This window comes from Mchenga conophoros, linkage group LG15 (assembly GCF_057382185.1).
Source record: "Mchenga conophoros isolate Kocher_MC1m ecotype Shallow Benthic linkage group LG15, M_conophoros_male_GT1.1, whole genome shotgun sequence".
Taxonomy (NCBI): Eukaryota; Metazoa; Chordata; class Actinopteri; order Cichliformes; family Cichlidae; genus Mchenga; species Mchenga conophoros.
This window is the reverse complement of record NC_140540.1, coordinates 33654137-33679228: the sequence shown is the minus strand read 5'-3', so window position 1 is coordinate 33679228 and position 25092 is coordinate 33654137. Positions and strand designations below refer to the sequence as shown.

The window sequence follows — 25092 nt, the reverse complement described above, 5'->3', positions numbered from 1 at the left end:
TTCAGAAAACTTTGGGGTTGTAGTGGCTTTTGTCTCATGTGTTCATGGAGTGATGCAGTGTCACATCATATAGATATATATATAGTTATTAAAATTAAATAATTTCACTATATTCTAATTGGCTGATAAAGATTTGCACATGTGTAATAATGAAGACTTCCACGGAAAGCTCAGTTTTTGAGACAGCAACTGTCTGTTCTCTGGCTCATACCATGTGCCTGTCAGCCTTTTGAAATGGGATGGACTATGGTTGCTGTGTGCCTTCACAGCAAGGCACGCCACTTAGTGTGCCTGGGTATAAATTCAGGACTGAAGCCTTGGAAGTATTTGATCAATTTAACCACATACTAACTGAACATCTGTACTAACACAAGAGTCTCACTGGAGTAGAAACAAAGACCAGTCCAGGATTTGGAAACAGAAGAAAACAAGAACGGGTAGGATAACATTTAGACTTAAGTTTGGTAAATGAGTGAAAAACGTAGAGTAAGGAATCAAAATGTCAAAACACAATTAGCCATGTTTGACTTAACTGTTTCATGCAATTTTGGGTTGGTTGTCTTATAAAGATGTAATTTATTTGAAGTGTAGCTGCACAGCAGCTGAAAACAATAACATTGTTTATAACTATGGCAATGAAAGTCTTTGTTTGGTAAATGCATGGTGGTACTCTACTGAAGACAAAGATCTGAATACTTTGTCATTTCACTGTTGTTCATTGTGTTTAATTGTCACCCCCCCCCCCCCCCCCCCCCCCAAAAAAAAAAACAAAACACAAAAAAACAAAAACAAAAACAGAAAACATCCCGTCAAACATGAAGCATTAGAATAAAATAGGATTCGGGTGGGGGGCAAACCTGCATGCCAAATTAAAGAATGAATGCTAGATTGAAAGCACCTTTGTTGGAAAAAGTATAGAAAACAGTGCTTGTGCGAATGGTTGAATGACACATGTTATATAAAGAGCTTTGAGTGGGTGCTATATAAGGACCATTCCATTTATCATTAAAATGAGCATTTATAAACCCAGGTCACGCTCACCTTGTAAATATAGGTCAGTGATAACAACAATATTATAATATTGTTGATAATATGCAGCTGTTGAATTGTCTCACCAGAGAAAATCTTTGTTTCAGAAATTGTTTCCCAAAACATGTACATTTTGGATGATAAGAAAAACTGCCAATGTCCAGTGATTCACACATAGATTACTGAGTGATGAACAATAATGTAAAACAATCCTGTGAGGGATGAGTCCCTCAGGGACTCTGTAATGCTCAAAAACAAGATGGGTACAAAGAAGGAAAGAAACAGGGCCATGATTAATTTCACAATCACTGAGTCATTTTCATAATTTCCAAACTTGATATATATATAAGTTGTTGCTATCTTATGGAAATACAAATAATAGCAAAATGCTTTCTCAAATGTGGCAGAGCAACTAAAGGTGTCTCAAAGATAGAAACACCTGTAACTGTAGTGTCTGATGTTGTCTGCTATTAGTGAAGATTGACAGAAAAAAATATTTTAAAAAAGCAGAAATGTTTTAAACTGTGTTTAGAGTTAACTGATTCACATTTAACTAAATAATGAAGGGCAGCCTTCTAAATTTTTAAAGAATATATAAAGTTGTATTAGTAAAAGCAAACATATTGTTGTTTTGAGACAAAATGGACGCAGGCCTGACCTGGTTTAAGTCTGTGATCCTTGTGATCTATGATGATCCAGCCCATCATGCAAGTGGATTCCAATCTGAACCTGACTTGGTGTCATTTTGCTATTTGGATAGAATAACCGAGAATCATTTATCGCTGATTTTCAGTAAAAATTATAGAGGTTCTGAACCTGAAGAGCTGGAATGTGATTTTTAGTCTTGAGTGCCATAAATGATAAGTAAGACTAGAAAATTGCTTAACAAATGCAAATACATTACACTAGATTTTAAGACACTGCATTTAGTTCTGTTTTCACTCAGTATTAATCATATTCACAAAATATATTTATATTCACATAATCTCTAAGATGCCACTTGTAACTGAGATTTTTCTATCAGTGTGACCGATTATGACACGACAAATGGTTTTGGCCTTTTTGTAATAAATAAGAATTAGGTTTTTATTAGGTTTTTTTAAATTTTACTTTTTTCATCCTGTTCTGTTGGGCAGCTTTTGCAGTCAGAATTATGATCTGAACACACTGTCATGCCAAACACATTTTGCTTTTCCAAGATCAGCTCTATAAATTCTCTATAGGTTCCTCTTATTCGTGTTATTTCATTTATTACATTATACGTGGTATACAGTAAGACAGTGTCTAGGGCAGGACAGGCAGGTGAAGAAAAAACGATAGAGCACAAATAGAAATGCACAGAAACATGCATGTATCACCAACTGCTGCACCTGTAAGAAAAAACAAACATGCAACAAACATACAAAAATCACCTGGAACACAAAAATTCAAAAATGCATGTAAATCAACAATGTTTTTGTGGGATGCATGTGTGTGTGCATGTGTGTACCATGTTTACATACGTTTGTGATGAAAGAAAATTGGCATGCCACTATACTTGTGGGGACCAACAGTTACTTATGGGGACAAAATGCTTGTCCCCGCGAGTTTGAAGACATTCCTGAGGCTCTTTTAGGTTTTAGTATCAGGGTTACAATTAGGTAATGGTTAGGTTTAGGCTAAGGGTTAAGATTAGGAATTCATTTTTAATGGTTAGGGTGAGCAGCTAGGGAAAGCATTATGTCAATTAGATATCCTCAATAAAATGGTAAATGGACTGATTCTTATATAGTGCTTCTCTACTCTCCTGGTGTACTCAAAGTGCTCTATGCAACATGTCACATTCACACAAGCACTTTTCTTCTAAGTCTTTAGTGCTTCCTAACAAACATTCATACGAGCAACTTGGGGTTAGTATGTTGCCCAAGGATACTGGGCATGCAGACTCGAGGAGCCAATGATCCACTAACCTTTCAGTCAGTAGGTGACCTGCTCTACCTCCTGAGCTACAGCAACCCCCAATAAGATGAGGGGGTCATTTCAGTAGGCCGCTGAACTAGCACATCTGGATATAAAAAAAAACCCAAACCCCTGCCCCATATAGACTTTGTGTGGTCTCAAACCACCTAAAGCTAAGGAAAATACCAGTAAAAAACACTTTGATTATAGCATTTTACAAAAAAAGAAAGATATAACTATTTCAACTGCAGGCCCCTATTCCAAGCAGCAGGTTTAGATAAGGACTATTGGTTTTTTAACCTTGAACTGAGGAAAACTGGATTTTTCTGTCCTAGAAAGAGAGTTAACTTAACCCTCTCGAGGCAGGCGTTGCCGATTTGCAACAGTTAAAAACTAACAACCTGATTACCCCACATACATATTTTATGAGTTTTTTTTCACTCAGAAGTACCACTGCAGGACTTGGTTGTGCATTAGCAAACAAAAAGTTTCATTTGAGCCTGAGAGGGTTAAACAGTCACTGGGGTAACAGACTGTCTGAGCTTAACATAGTCCGCCTATTCTATTTGTGGATGTATCCCAAAAACATTATTTTCCAAAGAAAAGCTCTCTGAACCTTACTTACACATTAAGTTGTGTTTTACATGGCTGACCAATGACGAAAAATGAGATTGAAATAAGTTTTGAGACTTTTAAAATGAAGAAACTGTATTTTAAAGTGATTTATTAAATATAGGCTATACACAGTCAGGTTGTGACCCGAATACATTTCATGTTGAAATGTGTTCACAGATTGATATTCTGTCATTAAACCATGTCAAGCAACATTATGAAAGGTGCAGTGAAAATTACAGTGTGAATCTTTGCCCTGTCCTCAGGCAGGCACATGCTAGGCTCCATTCTGGAAACCATGTCTATGCTGGAGACCACTTGTATAGCATGTCAGGTTCCAGCTGAATAATGAGATATAAAAGAAACAAATGTAAATCAATGTATGACAGGAGACATTAAATATTACATATTTTGTATCAAACTTTTATTCTGCCTATAATGATGACAAAGTGACCCTAGCAAATTAAATAACTCCCCCTTCTGTTTTTTATTTTTATTTTTATTTAAATATCATGGTGAGGACTGATTCAGGTTTACATTCCGTGGTCCACTGGATAGAGGCTCTTTAATTACCTGCTGCTATGGTGAATCCTGGTATTGGAGGTCCTTTGAGAGTGGCTTTGTTGATCTTCAACCAGGCACACGCAATCCTGAATCTCTATATAAAAGCACTAATCTCTGATCCTATGAGTATTACCCAGTAAGCAAACAAATGGAGCAGGGAAGGAGACTCACCCTGACTGCTACTCAGTTCCTCTGGATGTCGATCTTCCTCCCTCTGAAAGCATGCTTGCCAGGGTGGCCCTCTGGTCAAGGTTTCACCTCAGTCAGATCCATTATCAGCAGCAATCTATTAAATCTGTGAACTTGGTGACTAAATCTAATTAACCTAAACTGATTTAATTCTGATCCTTGAGGACAAAGAGATTGGAGCGAATGGGCACGCCTTTGCAACAACGCACCTATCTCTGTGGGAATATACAGGAAAGGAGTCCAGTTCTTGGAAGTTGCAATCCATTAGGAAACGATGGAAATCTAAATCCTCCTGAACTTATAATCCAACACAGAAAAAATGCGAAGAGAAAAAGTCAAAATTACAATTAGACCCAATTAGTGGGTCCACATTGTTTGAGCAGTGGTTGCTCATCTGGCATATCTGTGGACTCTCAGAGCCAAATCTTCAGATGATGCCTTCTGGCCATCACAAGAACTAGTGTTAGTTTTTATATGTGTTCTCCCCTTCGCTCTCCTCCCTCTTTTTCTCTCTGGACATCTAATCATCTGTGTTAAAATCTAATCACCACATGTCCAGCCAGACCCTATTTATAGAACCTATTTGTGTGACCTTAATTTAACATGATTTAAAATGTAGTTTAAAGATTCTTTTCCATGTTTTACTTTAATATGATTTATTATTAAATCCATCACTGTTTTTCAATTACAATATACTAAATGTAATTTCTCTTATTCAGCCATACATGTTAAAGTCAGACATTCAGTGAATATTTGCACTAAAGGCCTGAGGCAAAGTCTAGGCTGTGTGCTAAGTTTGCATTTCCTGTTGGTACAAACAGTCCCAGCACAGAGGCACACACACATCAAATCACAGTTAAAGGCCAGGAGGTCAGAACTCAAGTATTAGAAAGATTTCATTATTCAAATTGCATTTCTCATTAATCATATTAATCAGACTTATACTTTAATTATATTTCATTAAGAATTAAAGATGATTTATTATTAGCAAAAACACATATACATAAACTCCGCTCTGTATGACTTCAAACATAAAAGGCTGGATGTTAAGTCCGTTTGCCCTCTCTCAGATGTAATGATAGGATGGTAATTATTCCTAACCAGGGATAACAACAACAGTCATGTATATAATTTATTTGTGTAGGTTTCTGGACAACAATGAACATTCAGTCTGCCATTAACAAAGAGATCTTCATCCCTCGTGATGAGCGGATGCTGGTGGCGGTGGAGGTGAGGAGGAGGAAAAAAAAGAGGATGGCTTTCCTGCCTACTGGACCTAAGGGGGATTATGCCACATTCATCTGTATATCAGGTAAAAGTCTATATTAGGCACTCTATGTTTCTGATTAAAAAAAATAAAACTGTAGGTTGAAGTTCTAGTGAGGCCATTGGAGTCATAAAAAAAATCAGACAGGGCACATTCATATTTTTGTGACTCAAATCTGAGAAATTATCATCTCAAAATATTGGTTTTTGTTGTTGTTGTTGTTTTTGTTTAAAACCTCATTAATATCAGAGAATATGTCATACAACTTTAATACTGTGAGATCTCAATCATGATCTTATTCCATAGTTTTTGGAGACAGGGAAAAATAAAATTTCTTTTTAGGAAAAAAATGAAACATAAATAATTTTTGATATATGTGAATTAAAACAGGTATTAATGTATATTAAGAAAAGACCAACACTGCTCATCACTTTTGCAAGCTTGTTTTTTTATATATGTTAATGGAAATAGCAGAGACTAACGCATAGTCTCTGCATGCGTTAGGATCTTATATAAACAAAGTCATGTGTGTGATATGTACCTGCACGTAGTATTTGTCAACGCTGGCTGTGTGGCAGGTAAAGGCTGGACCCAAATGCAGGACTTAAACATAAGGGGTAAACTAAGGAAGGCAGCTTTTATTGCTATAGTAAAATCAAACACTACAAACAAGAAAACAGAACCTGAACTAGGAGTAGCGCGAAAACCACAGTGACACAAACAGCAACGAGGGATGACAACAGGCAGGGGAATACGGAGTATTAAATACATGGAGGATAATGAGGGAAGGGGAAGCACAGCTGGAACTAATCAGACTAACAGGACAGGGAAATAAAGCTGAACATAATGCACTATCAAAATAAAATAGCACACTATCAAAAATAAAACAGGAAGCATGCGACACACTCTATCATGGTACTGGGTCTGTGACAATTAACCTCTGTGTATTTAGTCCTCAGTTTTCCTCTGCCTGTTGAGAGTGAGCGAGTGCATGTGTGAGTGAGTGTGTCTGTCTGTTTCACAAAATATCTTTGAAAATGAGGGTGGTAAGCCACGATAACATCCCCCAGGAGCCAAAGACAGAACGAGATGGATCCGGGAGAACCACAGCCCCAAAGAGTACTGAAGACCTGAGGCCACACATTTCGCCGATATCTGCGTGCCCATCCAGCAGGAGAAGGAGTGAGGCCCTAGATGGGGCACAAACGACCAAGGGGGGAGAGTCCCATGGGCATTGGACAGCCAACCCCAGTAGAGACCAACCACCCTGGTGTGAACCAAGATCAGGGTCACTGGGCTGACCCAAGAAACACCCGCTACTCGGAAGATCTTCTTCCTGTGGCCTCTGAGAGTGGACTCATCTCTGTGCTTGTCCTGCTAGACCTCAGTGCAGCGTTCAATACTGTCGACTATAATATTCTATTAGAACAATTAGAGCATGCTGTAGGTATTACAGGTACTGCACTACAGTGGTTTGTATCATATCTAGCTAATAGACTCCAATTTGTTCATGTAAATGGAATCTTCACACACTAAGGTCAATTATGGTGTTCTACAGGGTTCAGTGCTAGGACCAATTCTGTTTACATTATAGATGCTTCCCTTAGGCAATGTCATCAGAAGGCATAGCATATATTTTCACTGCTATGCAGATGACACCCAACTTTATCTATCCATGAAACCAGATAACACACACCAATTAGTTAAACTGCACTAATGTCTTAAAGACATAAAGACCTGAATGGCCTCTAATTTTCTGCTTCTAAATTCAGATAAAAGTTGGAGTTATTATCAGGATTTCCTAAAAAAAACAACAACCACACACTGAAAAGCCTTCAGTTAATCCAAAATGCTGCAGCAACCATAATGACAGGGACTAGAAACAGAGAGCATATTTCTCCAATATTGGCTTCTGTACTGTTCTCTCTATGTGTTGAACTCTCTGAATGTGAGCATAGATAAACAGCCAGCAAAACTCCTTTTCAAGAGCCATGAAGACAAGCATACTTGCTCCTTTAATGACATCATGAACTGGAGTGATGAAAAACACATACAAAACACAAAAACACAAAGGACTGTCATATAATCAGCATGTAAGTATAGTTAGGCACTAACATAGGAGACTACAAAATAAGTATCCTGTAGATATACAGTCTGACATTAATACAATGAAAAATGAGCAGGTAGTTGGTAAGTGTACGCTTTTATCATTAGCTCAGAGGCTACGACCTATAACTACTGCACTTCAAAGAAGGTACAAAACAATGTCACAAAACACCCTATTACTAATTACCTAATATACAAAGAACTGCAAGAACTTAGAACCATTGCTTTCTGAAGGACTCCTCTGAAGGATTGTTTTGGATTCAACACAAATGATTACAAAGGGATAGCCATTCCCACTGTTCTCTGCACTTCCTGTTTCCTGTCTATAGACATGTCAAAATAAAAGCTTCCCTGTCTATCCAGGTGTCAAAATAAAGGCTTCACAATTTTCTGATGTATAATAATCAAAATACAATATTCATGGCTACTTATTTGTCCCATTAGCAGATTATCATATTCAAGACAGTATAGAATCCCTTTATTGGCACCCTGTTAAATCTAGGTTTGAATTCAAATTCCTACTCAGGCCCCATCTTATCTTAATGACCTTATAGTACCATATCACCCCATTAGAGCTCCTTGGTCTCAGACTGCAGGCTTACTTGTTGTTTCAAAGTAGAATGGGAGGCATAGCCTTCAGTTTTCAGGCCCCACTTCTATGGAATGAGCTTCCAGGTTGAATTCAGGAGACAGACACTATTTCTACTTTTAAGATGAGGCTTCAAACTTTCCTTTTTGCTAAAGCATATAGTTAGGGCTGGATCAGGTGACCCTTATGGAGCCCCGCAACGGACATGGGAGAAAAAAAATTAAGACAGACTTTTGCGAGATCTCGCAAAACAAACTCGGGATCTCACAAAAGTTTTGTGAAAAAGTTTTGTGAGATCTCGCAAAAGTTTTAGCCGCATTCTTCGGAGACCGCCAGCTCGAAGCCGACCGGGAGGTCAAGGCACGATGTGCTGGGAGAGTGGTGTTCCTCCCGCCTGTACTAGGTCTCGACCTCCCGTTAGCTTCGAGATGGTGGGTGTCAGATCTCCGAAAATGTCGGAGCACTTTTGCAAATATGTGATGTCTTGTAAACTGAGCAGATATTTGACGTTTACACAACTACATTCGCGCCTCAAAATATCTTAAAAGTTTATTTTGTGACCCAGAAAGAGTAATATTACAACTAAGTAGCTGCCGCCATTGTTGGAATTCAACTTTAGTGAAATATCGCAAAAGTTTTGCGAGATCCCGAGTTTGTTTTGCAAGATCTCCCATGTCCCTTGCAGGGCTCCGTAGACCCTGAATCCCCCCCTTAGGTGTAGGCTGCTGGGGGATTCCCATTATGGAATCTCCCAGCAGATTCCATATTTCTTCTTCAGTCACCTTTCTCACTCACTATGTATTAATAGACCTCTCTGCACTGAATCATACTTGTTATTAATCTCTGACTCTCTTCCACAGCATGTCTTTTATCCTGTCTTCCTTCTCTCACCTCAACCGGTCGCTGCAGATGGCCACCCCTCCCTGAGCCTGGTTCTGCTGGAGGTTTCTTCCTGTTAAAAGGAAGTTTTTCCTTCCCACTGTTGCCAAAGTGCTTGCTCATAGGGGGTCATATGATTGTTGGGTTTTTCCTCTGTATGTATTATTGTAGGGTCTTTACTTACAATATAATGCTCCTTGAGGTGACTTGTTGTGATTTGGAGCTGTATAGATAAAACTGAATTGAACATGAAGCCACACACTCTGGAACGAACAACCATCCCAGCAGGGTGCAGTGAACCCCTCCCATCATGACCATGACCATGTCCATTCACACACACACACACACACACACACACACACACACACACACACACACACACACACACACACACACACCCCGCTGGAACACGACACCAATAACTACACGACAAAACAAGACAAGATAGAGCTCTTTGTCTTTGTGGCTCGCGAGGGAAGTCAGCCCAGGCCTTCATCTTTCCTTAGCCAACTTCAACTTATTCCTTCGCTACAGCCCTTTTTATTGTCAGCAAGCAATCATTCATGAATATGCAATTACAAATACACGTGACATTCTTAAACAGGCATATCTGAACAACATTCTGTGTGTGTGGGTGTGTGTAGGTGCATGTGTGTGTTCTTCCAGCCATACTATACATAGACATATGACCTTACAATGAACTTAAACTGTGTGTATGAGGTATGCAGAAAAACAGAAGCAAGTGTCTTGCTAAACTATAAAAACAGGAACTTGCAATATGTCATATCTCAAATGCACATTTAAAGGTGGGAAGTCTTGCACCTCAAGAAACAGAACAGTCTGGTTTCAAAAGCTATAATGGAATTATAACGTCGAGGCTGCTTCTTCTCATCTCATGGTACACAAATGCACACAGAATCTTATCAGACCTAATAAGGATATGATTCTTATCAGCATACAAATGATTATGTATTTCTAAGCATAAATGACAATATAAGAAACATCAATTCCAACACTTGCTCTTGCTAGAAAGTCTGCAAAAGACATTGAAGGAGAACTTACGTTGACATTGACAGTGGTCAACTATTTTTCAACAAACACAACACCACCAGCCAGACGTTATGCTGTACCAAAAAGCATTCTTGAAAGGTGCAGTGACTCAAACTACTTTAACATTTTATGAAGGTGACATTGATTTGAACAAATCAAAAAAAAACTAACAAACTAACTAAAAAGGTGAAACAGTAAATGAGTGTTAAGTGATTTTTGAGGCCTATGACCTCCAGGAGCATAAATGGAAGATGCATTGCTGGGTTTGCTTCTATTCATTTGTTGTTCATTACTGAAAATGAACACTTGCAAATAATCTGCTGGTGATGATGCACTTATAAATTCAGATAAAACTGAAGTTATTGTACTCAGTCCTCAGTCAAATATTCAAAATATGATATCTAGCCAGATGCTTGGATGGCATTACCTTGGCCTCCAGTAACACTGTGCACAAGCTCTTTTTGCAAATTGCAAAGCTTCTAATGAATGTATTATTTTTGTAGTCTTCAAGGGCAGGGAATTTCTTACCATCTAAATGAAAAGAAATCTACTCTAAATGTTCAGTTCTTTGGTTATCAAGTATCTTTTTTATGTTAAAAAATTTAGTTTAAAATGATCAGAACAAAATCTCTGGTGTTAGTAAAATTATTATTACAAGCTTTAAATTCTGATATTGTGGTTTGCATTTATTTCCTAGTCACCAACACCAGACCTCCTCAGCTTCTCATCACCAAGGTGAAGCGGTTTGGAGGCTCCTCCTCCTTCATCAGGAGGTCCCAGTGGACAGTTGAACAACTCAAACAGGTCAACGGGATTAACCCCAACAAGGTCAGCAGCAGTACCTGTTGTATCCTTACATTACATTTCATATGCATTCAGTTGTTTGCCAGCTTTGTTTGTTTTCCTGTGTCCTCCTCTTCAGGACAGCCCAGAGTTTGATTTGGTTTTTGACAATGCTGTGGACCAGTGGGTGGCTAGCTCCTCAGCAGACAAGTGTATTTTTGTCCAGATCCTGTACCACGCCTGTCAAACCCACTGGGAGGGGAAAGCAGGTGGTCTGGGAAAGTCAAGGAAGTTGGGAAAGGCAAGCCAGCAGGGACGAGTTGATAAATGTGATCAAGAACTGGCAGGAGCTGGTCACCCAGATACCTATGAATCCAAAAACCTACAGGCACGACGGAAGAGCTTTGTTCTTCCCAAACACACAGAATTCATTAACTGCCAGTCCAAACTAACACAAGGTAGTGTCTCATGGTTACTGAGGTTATGATGAAAGTTATTTCTTAACAGATTTTTTGTTAAAATTTTGTTTTGTTGTAATGTGTTATGTTTGTTCAATTAGATGCCTGCACCATGAATCTGGTCATCTATCGCTGCAAAGCCTTCTTGAATCGTGTAAAAAACTTGATGGTTTCAAACCAAAGTCCCTCACCAGGTCAAGGTAAGATAGTGACTAAAGGAACATATAGAGGTTTAATGTTTTAACGGGTTTAATGAAAAGAGGGTTTTGTCTGTATTATGGGAAACATGACATCCAAAGATTTCTTAATCTATACTGGTCTTCCCTTAGTACCCAGACTGAAGGTAGTTATATATCAAATTACAGTTAATCTTTAAATCTGTCAATACTGCTAACCTGTAATACTTACAGCATGCTCTAATCTCTGTAATAAAATACTATAGTCAACAGTATCAAATGTTGCAGTGAGGTCTAGCAGAAAAAGTACAGAGATGAGTCCTGTCATAAGAAGTTTATGTGTTCACTAAAGCTGTTTCTGTTCTGCGATGAGCTCTGAAACTTGACTGAAACAGACTCAAATAAACCACTGCCCACACTGCAGATGATCAGTAAGCTGTTTTACAACTAGTCTTTTAAGAAAACCTTAACCCTTTGAGATAAAAGGAAGGTTGGAGATTAGCCTATAATTTTGCTAAAAAGTAACATTTTGCTCTTCTAAATTAATGAGACGCCATTTCATCCCCAGCTTATGAGTTATCTGCTTTAAGGTACATGTTTGAGAGTTATACCAGGGAGTCAAGTACCTCTGATTTGATACTTTCTTTTTTTAGAGCAACCGCAGTATCCAGAGTTGTACTCAGCCAAGATGTAAAATTATTAACAAGATAATCGAGCTCTGGGTAGCTGCTCTGCACTGTGTTGGCACAGTTGCCAAATTTTATTAGACTTTCAAATGAATTAAAACTTGGTCTGGCTGTTTCACTATAAACTGGCCTTGACCACGTGCTCGCCCCAAGATTTCAGATAGAGGAGTGAAAAAAATTATCAGAAGAGTTGTCCAAGAGCCATAGACCACTTACAGAGCACTACAGAAAGAACAGGAACAGGCAGGTACAATTCCCGTTGCCTGTGTGCATGGTCACCAAGCAAGGTATCATTGCGGAAGCATGTTGAAGTGGGTTTAAAGTTTGATAAATAACATTTAGACAAGCCTGTGAATTACTGACAGAATGTAGTCTAGTCAGATGAGACTAAAACTGAAGTCTTTGGATGCCATAATACACACCATGTTTGACGGTCAAAAGGCACTGCATATCTACCCAAAAAACACAACCTTTTGCAGCAATATACATCAACACCTTCATATAATTGAAGGAAGGATGAATGAAAAAATGTACTGAGACATTCTTGATAAAATCTGATGCCATCTACCCAGATGATGAAGATGAAATGAGGGTGGACACTTCAGCAAGACAGTGATCCCAAACACACAGCCATGGATACTCTCAACTGGATTCAGAGAAAGGAATAAAGCTGTGAGTGGCCCAGCCAATCACCTGACTTAAATCCAAGTGAAAATCTATGGAAAGAACTAAAGCTCAGAGTTCATTAAAGAGCCCACTGAACCTTCCAGATTTGAAGACTGTGTGGAAGAATGGGCCAAAATCACACCTGAGCAATGCATGTGACTAGTTACTCCACACGGGAGGCATCTTGAAGCTATCATCATCAACAAAGGATCTTGTACAAAGGATTAAATAAATTTCAGTAAGGGTGTTCAATAATTTTTCCCTGTGTCATTTCTCATTATTAGACATAATTTATGGACATCTATAGTTTGATTTCTTCGCATGTGTGGATTAGATGAGTTGTTACTGGCATCTGGTGGGAATTTCATGCCAACAGTACCTTAGACCCTAAAATAATACATGCAAGCTGCAGGTGTTAAATACATGTTTTACCCGCTATAAATTTAACACTTCATAAAAGTGTTAACAATATCAATATCCTGTGAGAAGCAGCTCTGTAATTATGATGAAGGAACTATCCTCCCATCCCACTGTTCCTTCAGTGGTGCTAGTTTCAGTCATTAAACAAATGTACTGTTTATAAGATTGGGGAAACCTGCAGTCAGCTGAGACTGAAGAAGTCACTTGGATGAGTGACAAAACGTTTCTCCCACTGAAAACACTATGTTCAAATGAACAGAATCAACTTTTGGAGAGCTCTGTAATAAGTAATGTGTTCCATATCCTTTTTTATTTAACACAATTTCTTCTCGCTTTGACAAGGCTGCTGCCATTTTGAAGAGTCAATGAGACCACTCAAATGCTGTGTAAATGCTAATCCATTTTTTGCTGATAGTGAAAAAATGAAACTCAAATTGGAGGCATTAAATGGATAGTAAATGATAGCTCAAGTTAGGTAAATTAAATGTGAATCTAACACTAGTGGTATTCTAACTGAAGTGGTATGGTGGTGGAATAGGTTATAGGGTATTTTGGCTTCCTCCCACAGTCCAAAGACATGCTTGTTAACTGATTCTAAATTGCCTGTGACATAGATAAGGTGTATGAAATAAAACACTGTATGAATGTACGGTTAAATGTGCCTTGTATACTGAAGTCTTGTGAATGGTCAGTAACTAGAAAAACACTTGTATCCTATTGTACACCCCCAGCATGCACTAAACAAATCATGAGTTTGTCTGATGCTGATATAAGATCTTTTTTACATTTTATTCACAGGAACTCCTAATATTTCAATCCACGAAATTCCTCCAAATGATTCTAATAGATCTAATGAAATGGCGATCCTTTTCTGAAATTGGTACTAGGTCTATTGTACAGCTCAAAAAACACCCTTTGATTCATAGATTTCTTCCTGTCTTAATGTTATGGCACTGGGACTCCTCAGCTCATTGTATCCCCAGCATGTCTCATAGTCATTTTCCCTTCTGTCTTTTTGTCTATTGTTCTTGCTGAGCTCCACCTTTCTGTTGCCAGAGAAAGGCCTCTTTGTAATGAGATCCTGACATGAAAGGAGACTTTGTTTGTTTCAGGGAGGTTCATACAATAGCTGGCATTAGTTCTGTGACTAAGAGTGAGCACAGCATTCCACTGAAACCAGTAATAGGGCCAGTGTAATGGATGGGACACATGCCAAGCTGCACCACAATTAAAAGTAAACAGTTCCACAGCAATGGCTTAACAATGTGTTGCTATTGATAATGCTAGCAGAGGATGATGGTAATAGTATGAATTTGTTTGTATCAGTAGACTTGCATTTCAAAATGTTATCAGCATATTGGTGTATAAGTTGAAGTTAGCTTGGAAAGAAAAAAAGCGTCTAGACTTCTTTAAGTTGCTTGAAGATGTTTCACCTCTCATCCAAGAAGCTTCTTCAGTTCTAAGGTCAAACGGTGAAGAGTCCCATATTTAATCCCTGTTTGAGTGTCCCGGGGAGGGGGGGGGGACGACGACAATGAACCCCCTAAGGATCCTCTACCTAATCACATGAGCCAAGGTGTGAAAAGGGGTGTGGGTCACAATCAGCGAAGGTTTCGGGTGAGCTCATGGTGAAATCTAGCCCCACCCTATCATGTGATTTCCCAGAATGTGAGTGGGCGTTAAGGCGTCTGTTAAGAGATCTCAAAGCTGGATTATAGATGGCAGACAGTTGGTGTCGTAAACCACTGCCTCTGATCAAAGATGGCCGTTCACAGTGGACCTAGATAGCTTCTTTCACTCCTATTTCAAACCATCTTCTCTGTCCAAAATGTGAACATTGGCATCCTCGAAAGAGTGACCTTTATCCTTTAGATGCAGATGGATAGCCGAGTATTGTCCCATGGAGGTGGCTCTTCTATGTTGTGCAATGTGTTTATGAAGTGGCTGTTTGGTCTCTCCAATGTAGAGGTCTGTGCATTCCTTGCTACACTACAGAATACACTACATTGTTAGATTTGTGTGTTTTGTCTTTGGGATGAACCAGTTTCTGTCTGAAGTAAACTGGGATGTCGTGCCTGGAGAAGACTCTCCTGAGTTTTTCGGATACACCGGCTACATAGTGTCAGGGTTCCTGGGTCATTGACCCAGCAACTTCAGTTTGTTCATGTTCAGTTTATTTTCTACATGCTCGTGTTTCACTGTGCCAACTTTCTGTCTCTGTGTATTATGTTCTAGTTCCACTATATGTGTTATTAGCCACATTATGTTCAGCTGTGTACTCACCGGTCTCTCATTATCATCCTCATCAGTCTGTGTATTTAAGTCATCGGTTTCCACCAGTTCATTGTCTAGTCATTAACGTTGTCTACCTCGCATGTTCCAGTTCGGTTCAGTTCAGTCAGTCTTTCAGTCAGTCAATCAGCCAGTCATCCGTCTCATGTTCTGTTCATCCATTCTGTATAATAAACACCATCTTCATTCCACACTAGCCCGTGAGTCCTGCATTTGGGTCCGCTCTTCCTCACCTCCACACAGCGAAGCCCTGACACATAGGGGATGACAATGTTGTTGCGTTTGTCTTTCTTATCCTCCCCAGCTGGTGTCTGATCTTCTTTTCTGTGCATCTTTGCTGACTTGATGAAAGCCCAATTAGGATAACCACATGTTTTTGAGAGCTTCCTTTACATGTGTGTGTTCCCTCTATTTCCCTCCAGGCTTAGAGGGAACATTTTCTCCCCAGTGTTGTAAGGTCCTGATTACTCCAAGTTTGTGTTCCAGAGGGTGGTGGGAGTCAAAGAGGAGGTACTGGTCTGTGTGTGTGGGCTTCCAGTAAACTTCAGTGTTGATGTTCCCAGTCTCTTCAATGCGCACGGTGCAGTCCAGGAAGACAGACAATTATCGTTTGTTTCTTCCGTGGTGAACTAACCACAGAGTTAATGTGGGGATAAAGTATCTCCTTGGCAAATCCTGCACTTGATGGTGACATATGAAATTGGTTTGAACTTGGCCTCTTTTGTTATTCATCACATTCCTCAGCAAATTTCAGATAAACGCTCTTAGGGTCTATGTGTGAGGCATTGAGTCATAGAGGCTTTCTTTTATTCAGTCCAGGCAATACACAGGTTGGTCAGTCTGGTCTTACTGGTGTTTCTATATATTTTTCCTGGGCCCTGCTGGTGTATTGAGCTATGTGCCAGTTCATCATGGCCACTATGATGCCTGACAAGACATTCCATGTTGTGCTGAGGGAGGTTATTGGCTGGTATTTGGATAAGACTGGTCCTTAGCGGAGATCCTTGAGGATAAGGGCTGTTCTTTCTTTGGTTAGCCATTCTGGGTGCATCTTATCCAGTAGGCATGAATTATGCTAGGGCCTGATGTTGTCCACTGAGCACTGGAACCCATTCTCATACCTTTCTACAGCTAGGATAGTTAACTAGTTTCTGTTCGTGCTGCCTTGATCTTGGTCTCTAGTCTCCTTCTTCTTGTGGCTGTTTAACTTGTAGCCAAGCATCTCAAGGATCACTGTTGCTGTGGTGTACATCAGCTGCTTGTTCTTACTGATGGTCCCAGTTGGTTGATTCTCCATACTATCTTCTAGTAGACCTTTAGAGGGTACTTCACATAGTCTTGGTAATCAGCCTTGGATGGTCCAGTTCCCAGTTTAGCTATGACCCTCTCTTTCAGGTTAGCTGCTTTCAGTTTCAATACCTTCAAGTGTAAAGTTTGGTGAAGGGTGGTTTATGGTGTGAGGTTTTGTTTTTTTTGGGAGTTGGACTCAAGCCTTCACAGAGGCGTTGAAGCTGTTATAGCTACAAATTTGGGCAAGCATAATATTATACATCTTTTCACCTTCGTATGTTACCATATCCCCTTTCTTTTTAAGAATGCTTATTAATGGTCATTATTTGACTTTGGTGTTGCTGTGTACTGTGCGTACAGTGATGTCAAAAAGTGTATTTTACATTGTGATAGAGTTGAGACTGCAGAAACCAATACATCCAAAAATATGGCGTTATTATTTCAATTTGCAAGTGCGAATGTTGCATGTTGAGGAGAAAATTATTATGAGGTAACAAAAGTTTAATTTGAGCGAACAAAATTCATTGCTGCTTGCAAGAAATGTATTTCAGTTTTTGCTATTATCTATATACACACACAATAACAGCCCGTCTCGCTTAGTTGTTGGCATTTGCTCTTGCTCAGATCTCTGCTCTGTGTGCTGACAGACATCTGCTGACCTGCTCTCAGTCTGTCGTTTGCACTCACAACATCTCTGCTCAGTGCACGTACAACTCTCTGTACACCATTATAAGTGTGCCACAAAACCATCCAATCAAAGAATTGGATGCAAAAATTCTGATTGACTGTTATGGTCTCCAATCAGCTTGCTAGATAGTGCATTCTGGAGACATGGTCCAGAATGTAGCTAAACCTGTTTTGGCTGAGCATGTTTAATTATTTTATTTTAATATATATATATTTTAAGAGCATTGTTGGTTTTAATCTAGTTTAAACCAAACCACCCCACTGGCTGGCCATATCGGATGTTACAGGGGATATTTTTGCAAGTGCTAAATGAAACCATGAAAGATCAGCTCGTCTTTCACGATTAGCCTGCCTCTTTCGCAGTTAGTTTCCCTTTCCCTATGGATTGACAACCGCCTGAAAGAAAAAGAAGCTGAGAAGAACTACAGACCCCACAGGCATTTGGCTCACGCACTTCCAGTTCCTGTCACTCCTGCTCCCCTTCCAGTACTGTAACTTGCCTCCATCGCGGTTCTGTCACTTAACCTGTCTCACCTCCGTGTGCCCACCCGAATATGCAGAACCTCATGCCCATAACAACACCACTCCAGATCTCTCTACCATCTCATCTGAGTAGCATGACATATAGGAGGTTTTCAGTAAACAAAATGCCATCTCACTTCCACCTCACAGACCAAATGATTGCGCGATTGAACTCCTCCCCGGATCTCTCTTCCCACTAGCTGTCTTTACATCTTGTCCTGGCCTGAACGAGCAGCCATGGAAAATATTTTCAGGAATCTCTCGCAGCAGGCATAATCTCCCCGTCCTTGAAGAACCATTCATCTGTGCATAGATTATAGGGGTCTGAATGACATTACAGTCAAAAACAAATACCCACTGCCTTTAATGAACTCTGCTTTCAAACATCTTCATGGTGCCACGATATTTACCAAAATCAACCTCTGCAACACATATAATTTGATTCGCATAAGACAGAGAGATGATGGAAGACTGCATTCAATACACCACTTGGACATTTCAGATATTTGGTAATGCTTTTGGGCTAACCAATGCCCCAAGTCTTCCAAGCTGTTGTGAATGATATTCTTAGAGACTTTTTGAACAGATTCATTTTTGTATATCTGGATGATGTTCTGATCTACTGAAAACTCGAGGAACACCAAGCTCATGTCCATGCACCTCCTTGAAAGCGAATCCTATGTCAAAGCTTGAAATTGTGAATTTCACTTACCGTCTGTGTCTTTTCTGGGCTACATCCTGGTAGGAGGGCAGGTGAAGGCAGGTCCGGCCAAAGCCCAAGCGTTCAAGGAATGGCCAACTCCCACATCACGGAAACATATTCAACGGTTCTTGGGGTTTGCCAATTTCTACAGATGGTTTATACGCAACTACAGCCCGGTAGCCTCACCCTTAACATGCCTCACGTCCACCAATGTTCCATTGTGCCTTTTTTTCTCGTCGCCTCACCCCTGTACAGAGAAATTATGATGTGGGCGACTATTAGCAGTTAAACCTCCCTGGAGGAGTGGCGAAACCTGCTGGAGACAATGGAGCAACCATTCACCATATGGGCTGCTCACAAGAACTTAACTCACCTTAGAATACCTAAGAGACTAAAGGCACACCAGGCACATTTTTTCCCATTTCTTTCTGCCCAGGTTATCGTAATGACAAACAGGACACACTTTCTCACCAGTTCGTCTCCGAACTGATCATTCGTATCTCCCAACCATCCTCCCCTCTACATGCAAGATTGGGTACATAGCCGGACATTGCTGGAGACTGAAACTGACCTGGGAACTGGTCCAGTGAATCAACGCTTTGTGCCAGCAGCATCCCGTCCTGGACTGGGTTCATACTGGCCAAATACTGGCCATTCAAGGAACAGTCAGACCATTTCTTTATTCATGAGGTATTTCTGGTGGGATACTCTGGATAAAGATGTCAGGGAGTATGTGAGGGCCTGCACTCCCTGCGCCTGGAACAATACCCACACCCAACGTCCCGTGGGTTTGCTACAGCCTTTAGTTACGCCATACCGACCTGGGTCACATACAGCATTGGACTAGCTGTTATACAGTTAGGTTATGGTTACAGTAATTATTTGGGCAGTGATTCTTTCTTTTGTCATTTTGCCTCTGTCCACTTCTGTTCATTACATTTTAAACAAACAAACAAACAACCAAAAAACAAATCAAGAAAAGAAAGAAAAAATCCAAATCAGATTAAGTGCAGTTTTGAAAAAGTATGGCTTCTAGTTTTTAGAAATTACAACAATTTTTAAAAATAGTCTCTGATTTTCAGAAGCTCAAGAAATATGGACCTAAGTTTAAGATACTTGACATATTGTAAAGGTATTTGGTCCACTATTTTCTTACTAAACGGACAAGTATAAAATTCTCTCAATATCCTTTTGTGTGTGTATGTGTGTGTATATAAACAGGTCAAATGCGGAACCGTGCCAAAGGCAGAAGTGTAGGTAATTTAGTCCAGAGGGTGAATGTTACTCTGGGCGAGCGTGGAGACAGACTAACTCGTGCTGAGGACAAAACTGTGGAACTGACACACAAAGTCCAGCAGTTTGCAGACACTGCTCATAAGGTAACATATGCAGCCTTCTCTGCTAGATTAATCATTCAAAATTGTATATAGTATAGATAGTAGAATAGATAACCCATATTTGCACAATCGTTTGTCAAAATTTAACTGCCATACATTTTTTATTTCTGTTGTTCTATTTCCTATACAGCTAGCCCTGAAGTATTCAAAGTAGAGTGTACTGGAGAGAGAATACCGCTAACTCTGGAAGATGCTAATAAGAAGAATATAAGAAGATTTACTCTTGGGCTCCAGGATGTTACTAATTTGTTTCTATTTTAACTAAATGTATCAAAGACAACTAAATAATATGTCCCTGTGTTCTGGGGCGCCTCTGCCCATAGGTAAATATCCCATGAACTGTGTTTTGTCTGTTGTCAGATACTTTTATGAAAAGGAAAAAGTGGATTTATTTAACATTTGTGTTGTTCTAAAATAGCTTTTGTATTTTAGCTTTTGTACAATAGCCTTGAAATTTATTTGAAAGCCACTCCAGAGAAAAATTAGTACTGCTCTCAGTGAATGGCATTAATTACTCCATTTGATTTAGTTTGATTTTATGTTGATTTAATGTGCTTTAATTTGTATATTTCATAGTCTTCTTCAGTCTGGCATTATCAGTTGTTGTCTTTTTGTGCGTGTGTATGTACACTCACTGTCCAGTGTCTTATGTGTTGTCTACTATGTTCACATTATGTTTCCTGAACATCAAAGTGTCACGCTGTATTTACGCTGCTGTGCTGTGTATGTCATTTAGTCCATGTTAGTATTGTCTTAGAAAGTGGAGTAAAGGTACGATGGTTTAGTTTAAGTGGTTAGGGTACAGGGTACCTTAAGGATGTTTAAATGCTGCCTTTAGAAGACTCACAGCAGTGAATAGAGGATTACTTAAATCAGACTGACTCATTCTAACCCAACTTCTATTAAATGTTTTCTTTATTGCTTCTAGTGGCATTTTATATATGTGGTATGTCTGAAATTTTTCTTCAAACCTATCAACTCTTCTCTGTGATCTAATTAAATAAAAACATGTTGAGCTTATACAGGGTATCAGCTGTTCCTCTAATAGTAAAAAAAATAAAAAATAGTCCACATATTAGTCTCACAGTACAAAAGATGTGAAGGAGACACTATTTTTTTAAAGGTAAACAAAGAACCTCCTGATTTTCATTGGCTGTCTTTTTTTCTTCTTAGGAGTCAGAGGTAGGTCATGACCTATTCATGATCTACAGATAACCTATAGGTCATGATTAGGTGAATGAGGTCCTCTGTGTAGGTTCTTAGTCATCCAAGTCTCATAATCTTAGGTGAGGTGAATGACGTTTGTAGTAAAAAACACTTTGAGTGTTCAGTTAGAGTAAAAGAGCTCTGTAAGTGTCTGTCCATTAAAATTTGTCCAGTGTAATGGACATCAGCCCTATAAGCTAAAAAGGAAGCATAAAAATAAATAAACAAACAAACACCCACACCAGGACAGAGAGAAAAAAAGGCACCCCCATTCCCGTTACGGCCACCCAAATCACAAAGGTCCAAACACCAGCTCTTATGGTGGTGAAAGAAGGCAACACGAATCCAGAAATGTCACGCAGAGTAAAGATAAGGACCGATTCACAATGCACACCAGTGCATAGAGCCAGAAAACGTGAAAAAAGGCTTTCACCACAGCCCAAAAGCCTCCACCAACATCTGAAAGAGGCCAGAAAGCTCATGCCAGACCCACCCTAGTAGCACAAACAGCCAGGATGAGAAGCTTAAAGCACCAGAGGAACCTACGAACAGCTAACAGACCCAGAGCCCAGGAAGGACACCAGCTGGCACAACCCCAGCAGCACAGTTACCTCACCTTTTAAACAGCTTGGACCTTAGAGAGGTCCAGCAACTTACAATATATAGTATACACTATAATATAACAGAGTGGTTTTATTTTCACTGACCAAATAACCACATTTGCTCAGGGCCTTCTTGATATGACGCTTTTCTGCTTCCCTGGACACTCTATCTGTGGGGATGGTGTTGGTCACAGTGGAACACCACCAAGTCGTTGGTTCAGGTATGTGGATGGCATCTGGGTGAAGATTAAGTCTCATGATGTACCCCAATTTACTGATCACACATAATGACGGATCCTGATGGATCAGCAAGAGTCTCCATTCTTTTTCTGAGAAAACAATTTTTTTTTGTTTACGGTGACAACTCCCCCCCCCCCCCTCCCTCCCTCCCCACAATCCTTCCACTGGGTTTGTAAACTGCCTTTGGGATGTGACAAGCACTGGACCCATCACTGGCTGCAGCTTCATGTGCATGGAATGATGTAAATGATGACAAATTTCTTCTTCCCTCATCATGCATGTGACGCTAATCGGTGTAACACATAGTGATGGGCATGTCTTAGCACTTGGCTGAGGGGCTGAGCTGCCCCACCGAATCAGTCAGTAGAATCATACTGCTGTCAGACCACACAGCACTCTCCTCTAGCTTACAGGCCTCTGTTTACCTTCATTGAGCTACAGTGCTTACCTCTCCCTGTTGCAGTTTGTGAGATACTTGAAGGACATAATTTCCATTTGGCATATGATGTGCTTGTCAATGCCATTAAGCTCTTACACATATCAATGTCAAGCAGATGACTGTGCAGTTATTTCTCAAAGTCTTAAAGTCTGATGAAGCATCTGAGTTTAATGCCCTTAACCCAACTTTTATTTATTCAGTTTAACTAAAAGCACATGTGTGCGGTTCCAGTGAGGAAATGCTAAAGTGCCATACTCATATTGTTCCGATATTGAACAGATTTAACTGACATTTGAGCTACAAATATGTGTATCTGTTGTATTTTTTTAAACTAATATTGTAGTTACCTTACAACAATGTAATCATTATCATATTCTGATCATTATCAGAATCATTATAATAATCATAATAATTTGTCACAGTCACAGTCAGTTATACATGCAGGGTATATATGTCCAGGATGAACTTTCACTCAGTTTACCTTGTACTTTTATCAGTATCAGAATCAATATGGCTTATGGACACAAATATGCTTAAATACCTTCAAAATGACTAAAAGCCCCAACTTACAACTCATACATAACTCTCCAAAGAACAAAGATGTTCCCATTCAGATATGTTCAGATATGTTCCAAGATGTGCCTTGCAGATTCAAACATATGCACCCACTGCAGAGGCAATTCAGTTCTGTAGTGGGAATATCAATTGTATGTGTGTGTGTGTGTGTGTGTATTCACATATTTTAATCCAAAAATTTGTATAATCATTTATCCTGGTTCTTGTGTAAAAACAAATTACATAATTTATGCAGATTTGACAAGAAGATGTTTCCAGGGTAGCGGGCACAGCTGTGACCCACATCTTCATGGTTCACTGTTTGACCAGCCTGATTCACCCGAGAGCTATTGTGGACACAGATCAGCAGGGGGCATGGTATGATGGGAAAACATATTATAATATTTCCTAGATCTGAGAAACCCACAGAGAGGTTATACAAATGAAAGAGCAGAAACTCCTCAAATACAGGGCTCTGGTTAAGCTTGTTCCATTAAGGTTATGCAGCAAACAGCAAGATGTTGAAGTAATTCATGTTTCTAACAAAATATGTCAAATAAAACAGTGACACTGACAAGTAAAACTAAATTGAATTTACCTGAACTGAAATTGAGTAATCTTCTACTCTGATGAGTAAAGGGAATACCATTAGGACACAGTGATGATCTTGTGCTTGGTTTCATACTTTTATCACAAGAGGGCAGTAGTATGTCACTGAAAATTGGCCTCAACTGGGTTCACACAGAATAACTATTTATAAAATTATTATTAAGAGGCTACTTAGAATTTGTCCGAGTTAGTCACAAATAGAATTTTATGAAATATAAAGCTGATTTTCCCCTCAATTTCCAACACTAACCAAATATGACTACAAAAGCCCCCCGACCCCCCCCCCCCCCCCCACACACACACACACAAAAACAACCAAATAACAAATACCAAAAATAAAACAAAACAAAACTTCATTGCTCTGTAAGTTGGAGACTTACTGAGCCCAGACACTGCTCCACTAAATCAACTCGCTCTTGTCCTTCCAATTAATTCTTATCCATGACCAGTTTCATCTCCTGCGACATGGCAGGAGAGGGCTGGCTGTGATGGATGTGACATTAACGGGAAATGAAACCAGGGAGATGCAATGCCCCTGTCCAGTAGTGGCATTTGTCACTGCCCTGGTCAGGCAGATTGGGCCAGCCTTAACCAATGACTAAGATTAATGATGACGGTGGCCCTGTCTTTGTCTCCATGTGTTGTTTCCTAAAGCACATCACAGTCTCAAAAGTCTGCCTCATATTAACCCCACACACATCACAGACACAGCATCCACTTGTAAATAGGGGACTCATTGCGTTCATTTCTTCCAGTAATTGTGGTGATATGTATGCCTATTTGATTTAAAAATGACAGTTTTGGCTAAAAAATAAACTTAAACCCAGGAAGACAAAAAGAGTGGAAATTATATATTTTTACACTTAAATTTGAGTGTTTTGCAGCTATCTGGACTGGTGCGCAGTGTGGTGGGAATACCAAATCCTTGTTTATAATGAAGTAATAAAATAACCTTAAATGCACAGAAAACGGCCTTCCTCTGACAGATGAACTAGCCAGGCAGACTCAGATGGATGGGGGTTTGGGCCAATGGTATAGGAGTTCAGGGAAGCAGCATATACGCCTGGTCATCCATCATTCGCTGACACATCCAGTTATCTTCACCACATATACATGCAGATGTAATGCTGTGTTTGAT

At 39.6% G+C, this 25092-nt stretch overlaps 1 protein-coding gene across 2 annotated transcripts; it reads left to right on the top strand.

Moving 5' to 3' along the window:
* Positions 1 to 236: 236 nt before the first annotated feature.
* stxbp6l (syntaxin binding protein 6 (amisyn), like) lies at positions 237 to 21241 on the top strand. 2 transcript variants are annotated; one of them, XM_085246598.1, is made up of 7 exons: positions 237 to 437; positions 5477 to 5644; positions 10921 to 11051; positions 11233 to 11464; positions 11566 to 11664; positions 20128 to 20285; positions 20434 to 21241. In XM_085246598.1, exons 2-7 carry the CDS (start codon positions 5491 to 5493, stop codon positions 20455 to 20457), a joined length of 798 nt encoding a protein of 265 aa, XP_085102724.1. In that variant the 5' UTR covers positions 237 to 437; positions 5477 to 5490; the 3' UTR covers positions 20458 to 21241. The 2 variants fall into 2 exon arrangements, with proteins under 2 accessions (XP_085102724.1, XP_085102723.1); XM_085246597.1 differs by having other exon boundaries at positions 239 to 437; positions 11146 to 11464.
* Positions 21242 to 25092: the final 3851 nt, after the last annotated feature.

Coding starts and splice junctions, on each gene's coding strand:
- stxbp6l (XM_085246597.1), top strand. CDS start 5,491: ATGAACATTCAGTCTGCCATTAACAAAGAGATCTTCATCCCTCGTGAT. Junction 5,645..10,920: donor CACATTCATCTGTATATCAG/GTAAAAGTCTAT, acceptor TTTATTTCCTAG/TCACCAACACCAGACCTCCT. Junction 11,465..11,565: donor CCAGTCCAAACTAACACAAG/GTAGTGTCTCAT, acceptor TTGTTCAATTAG/ATGCCTGCACCATGAATCTG.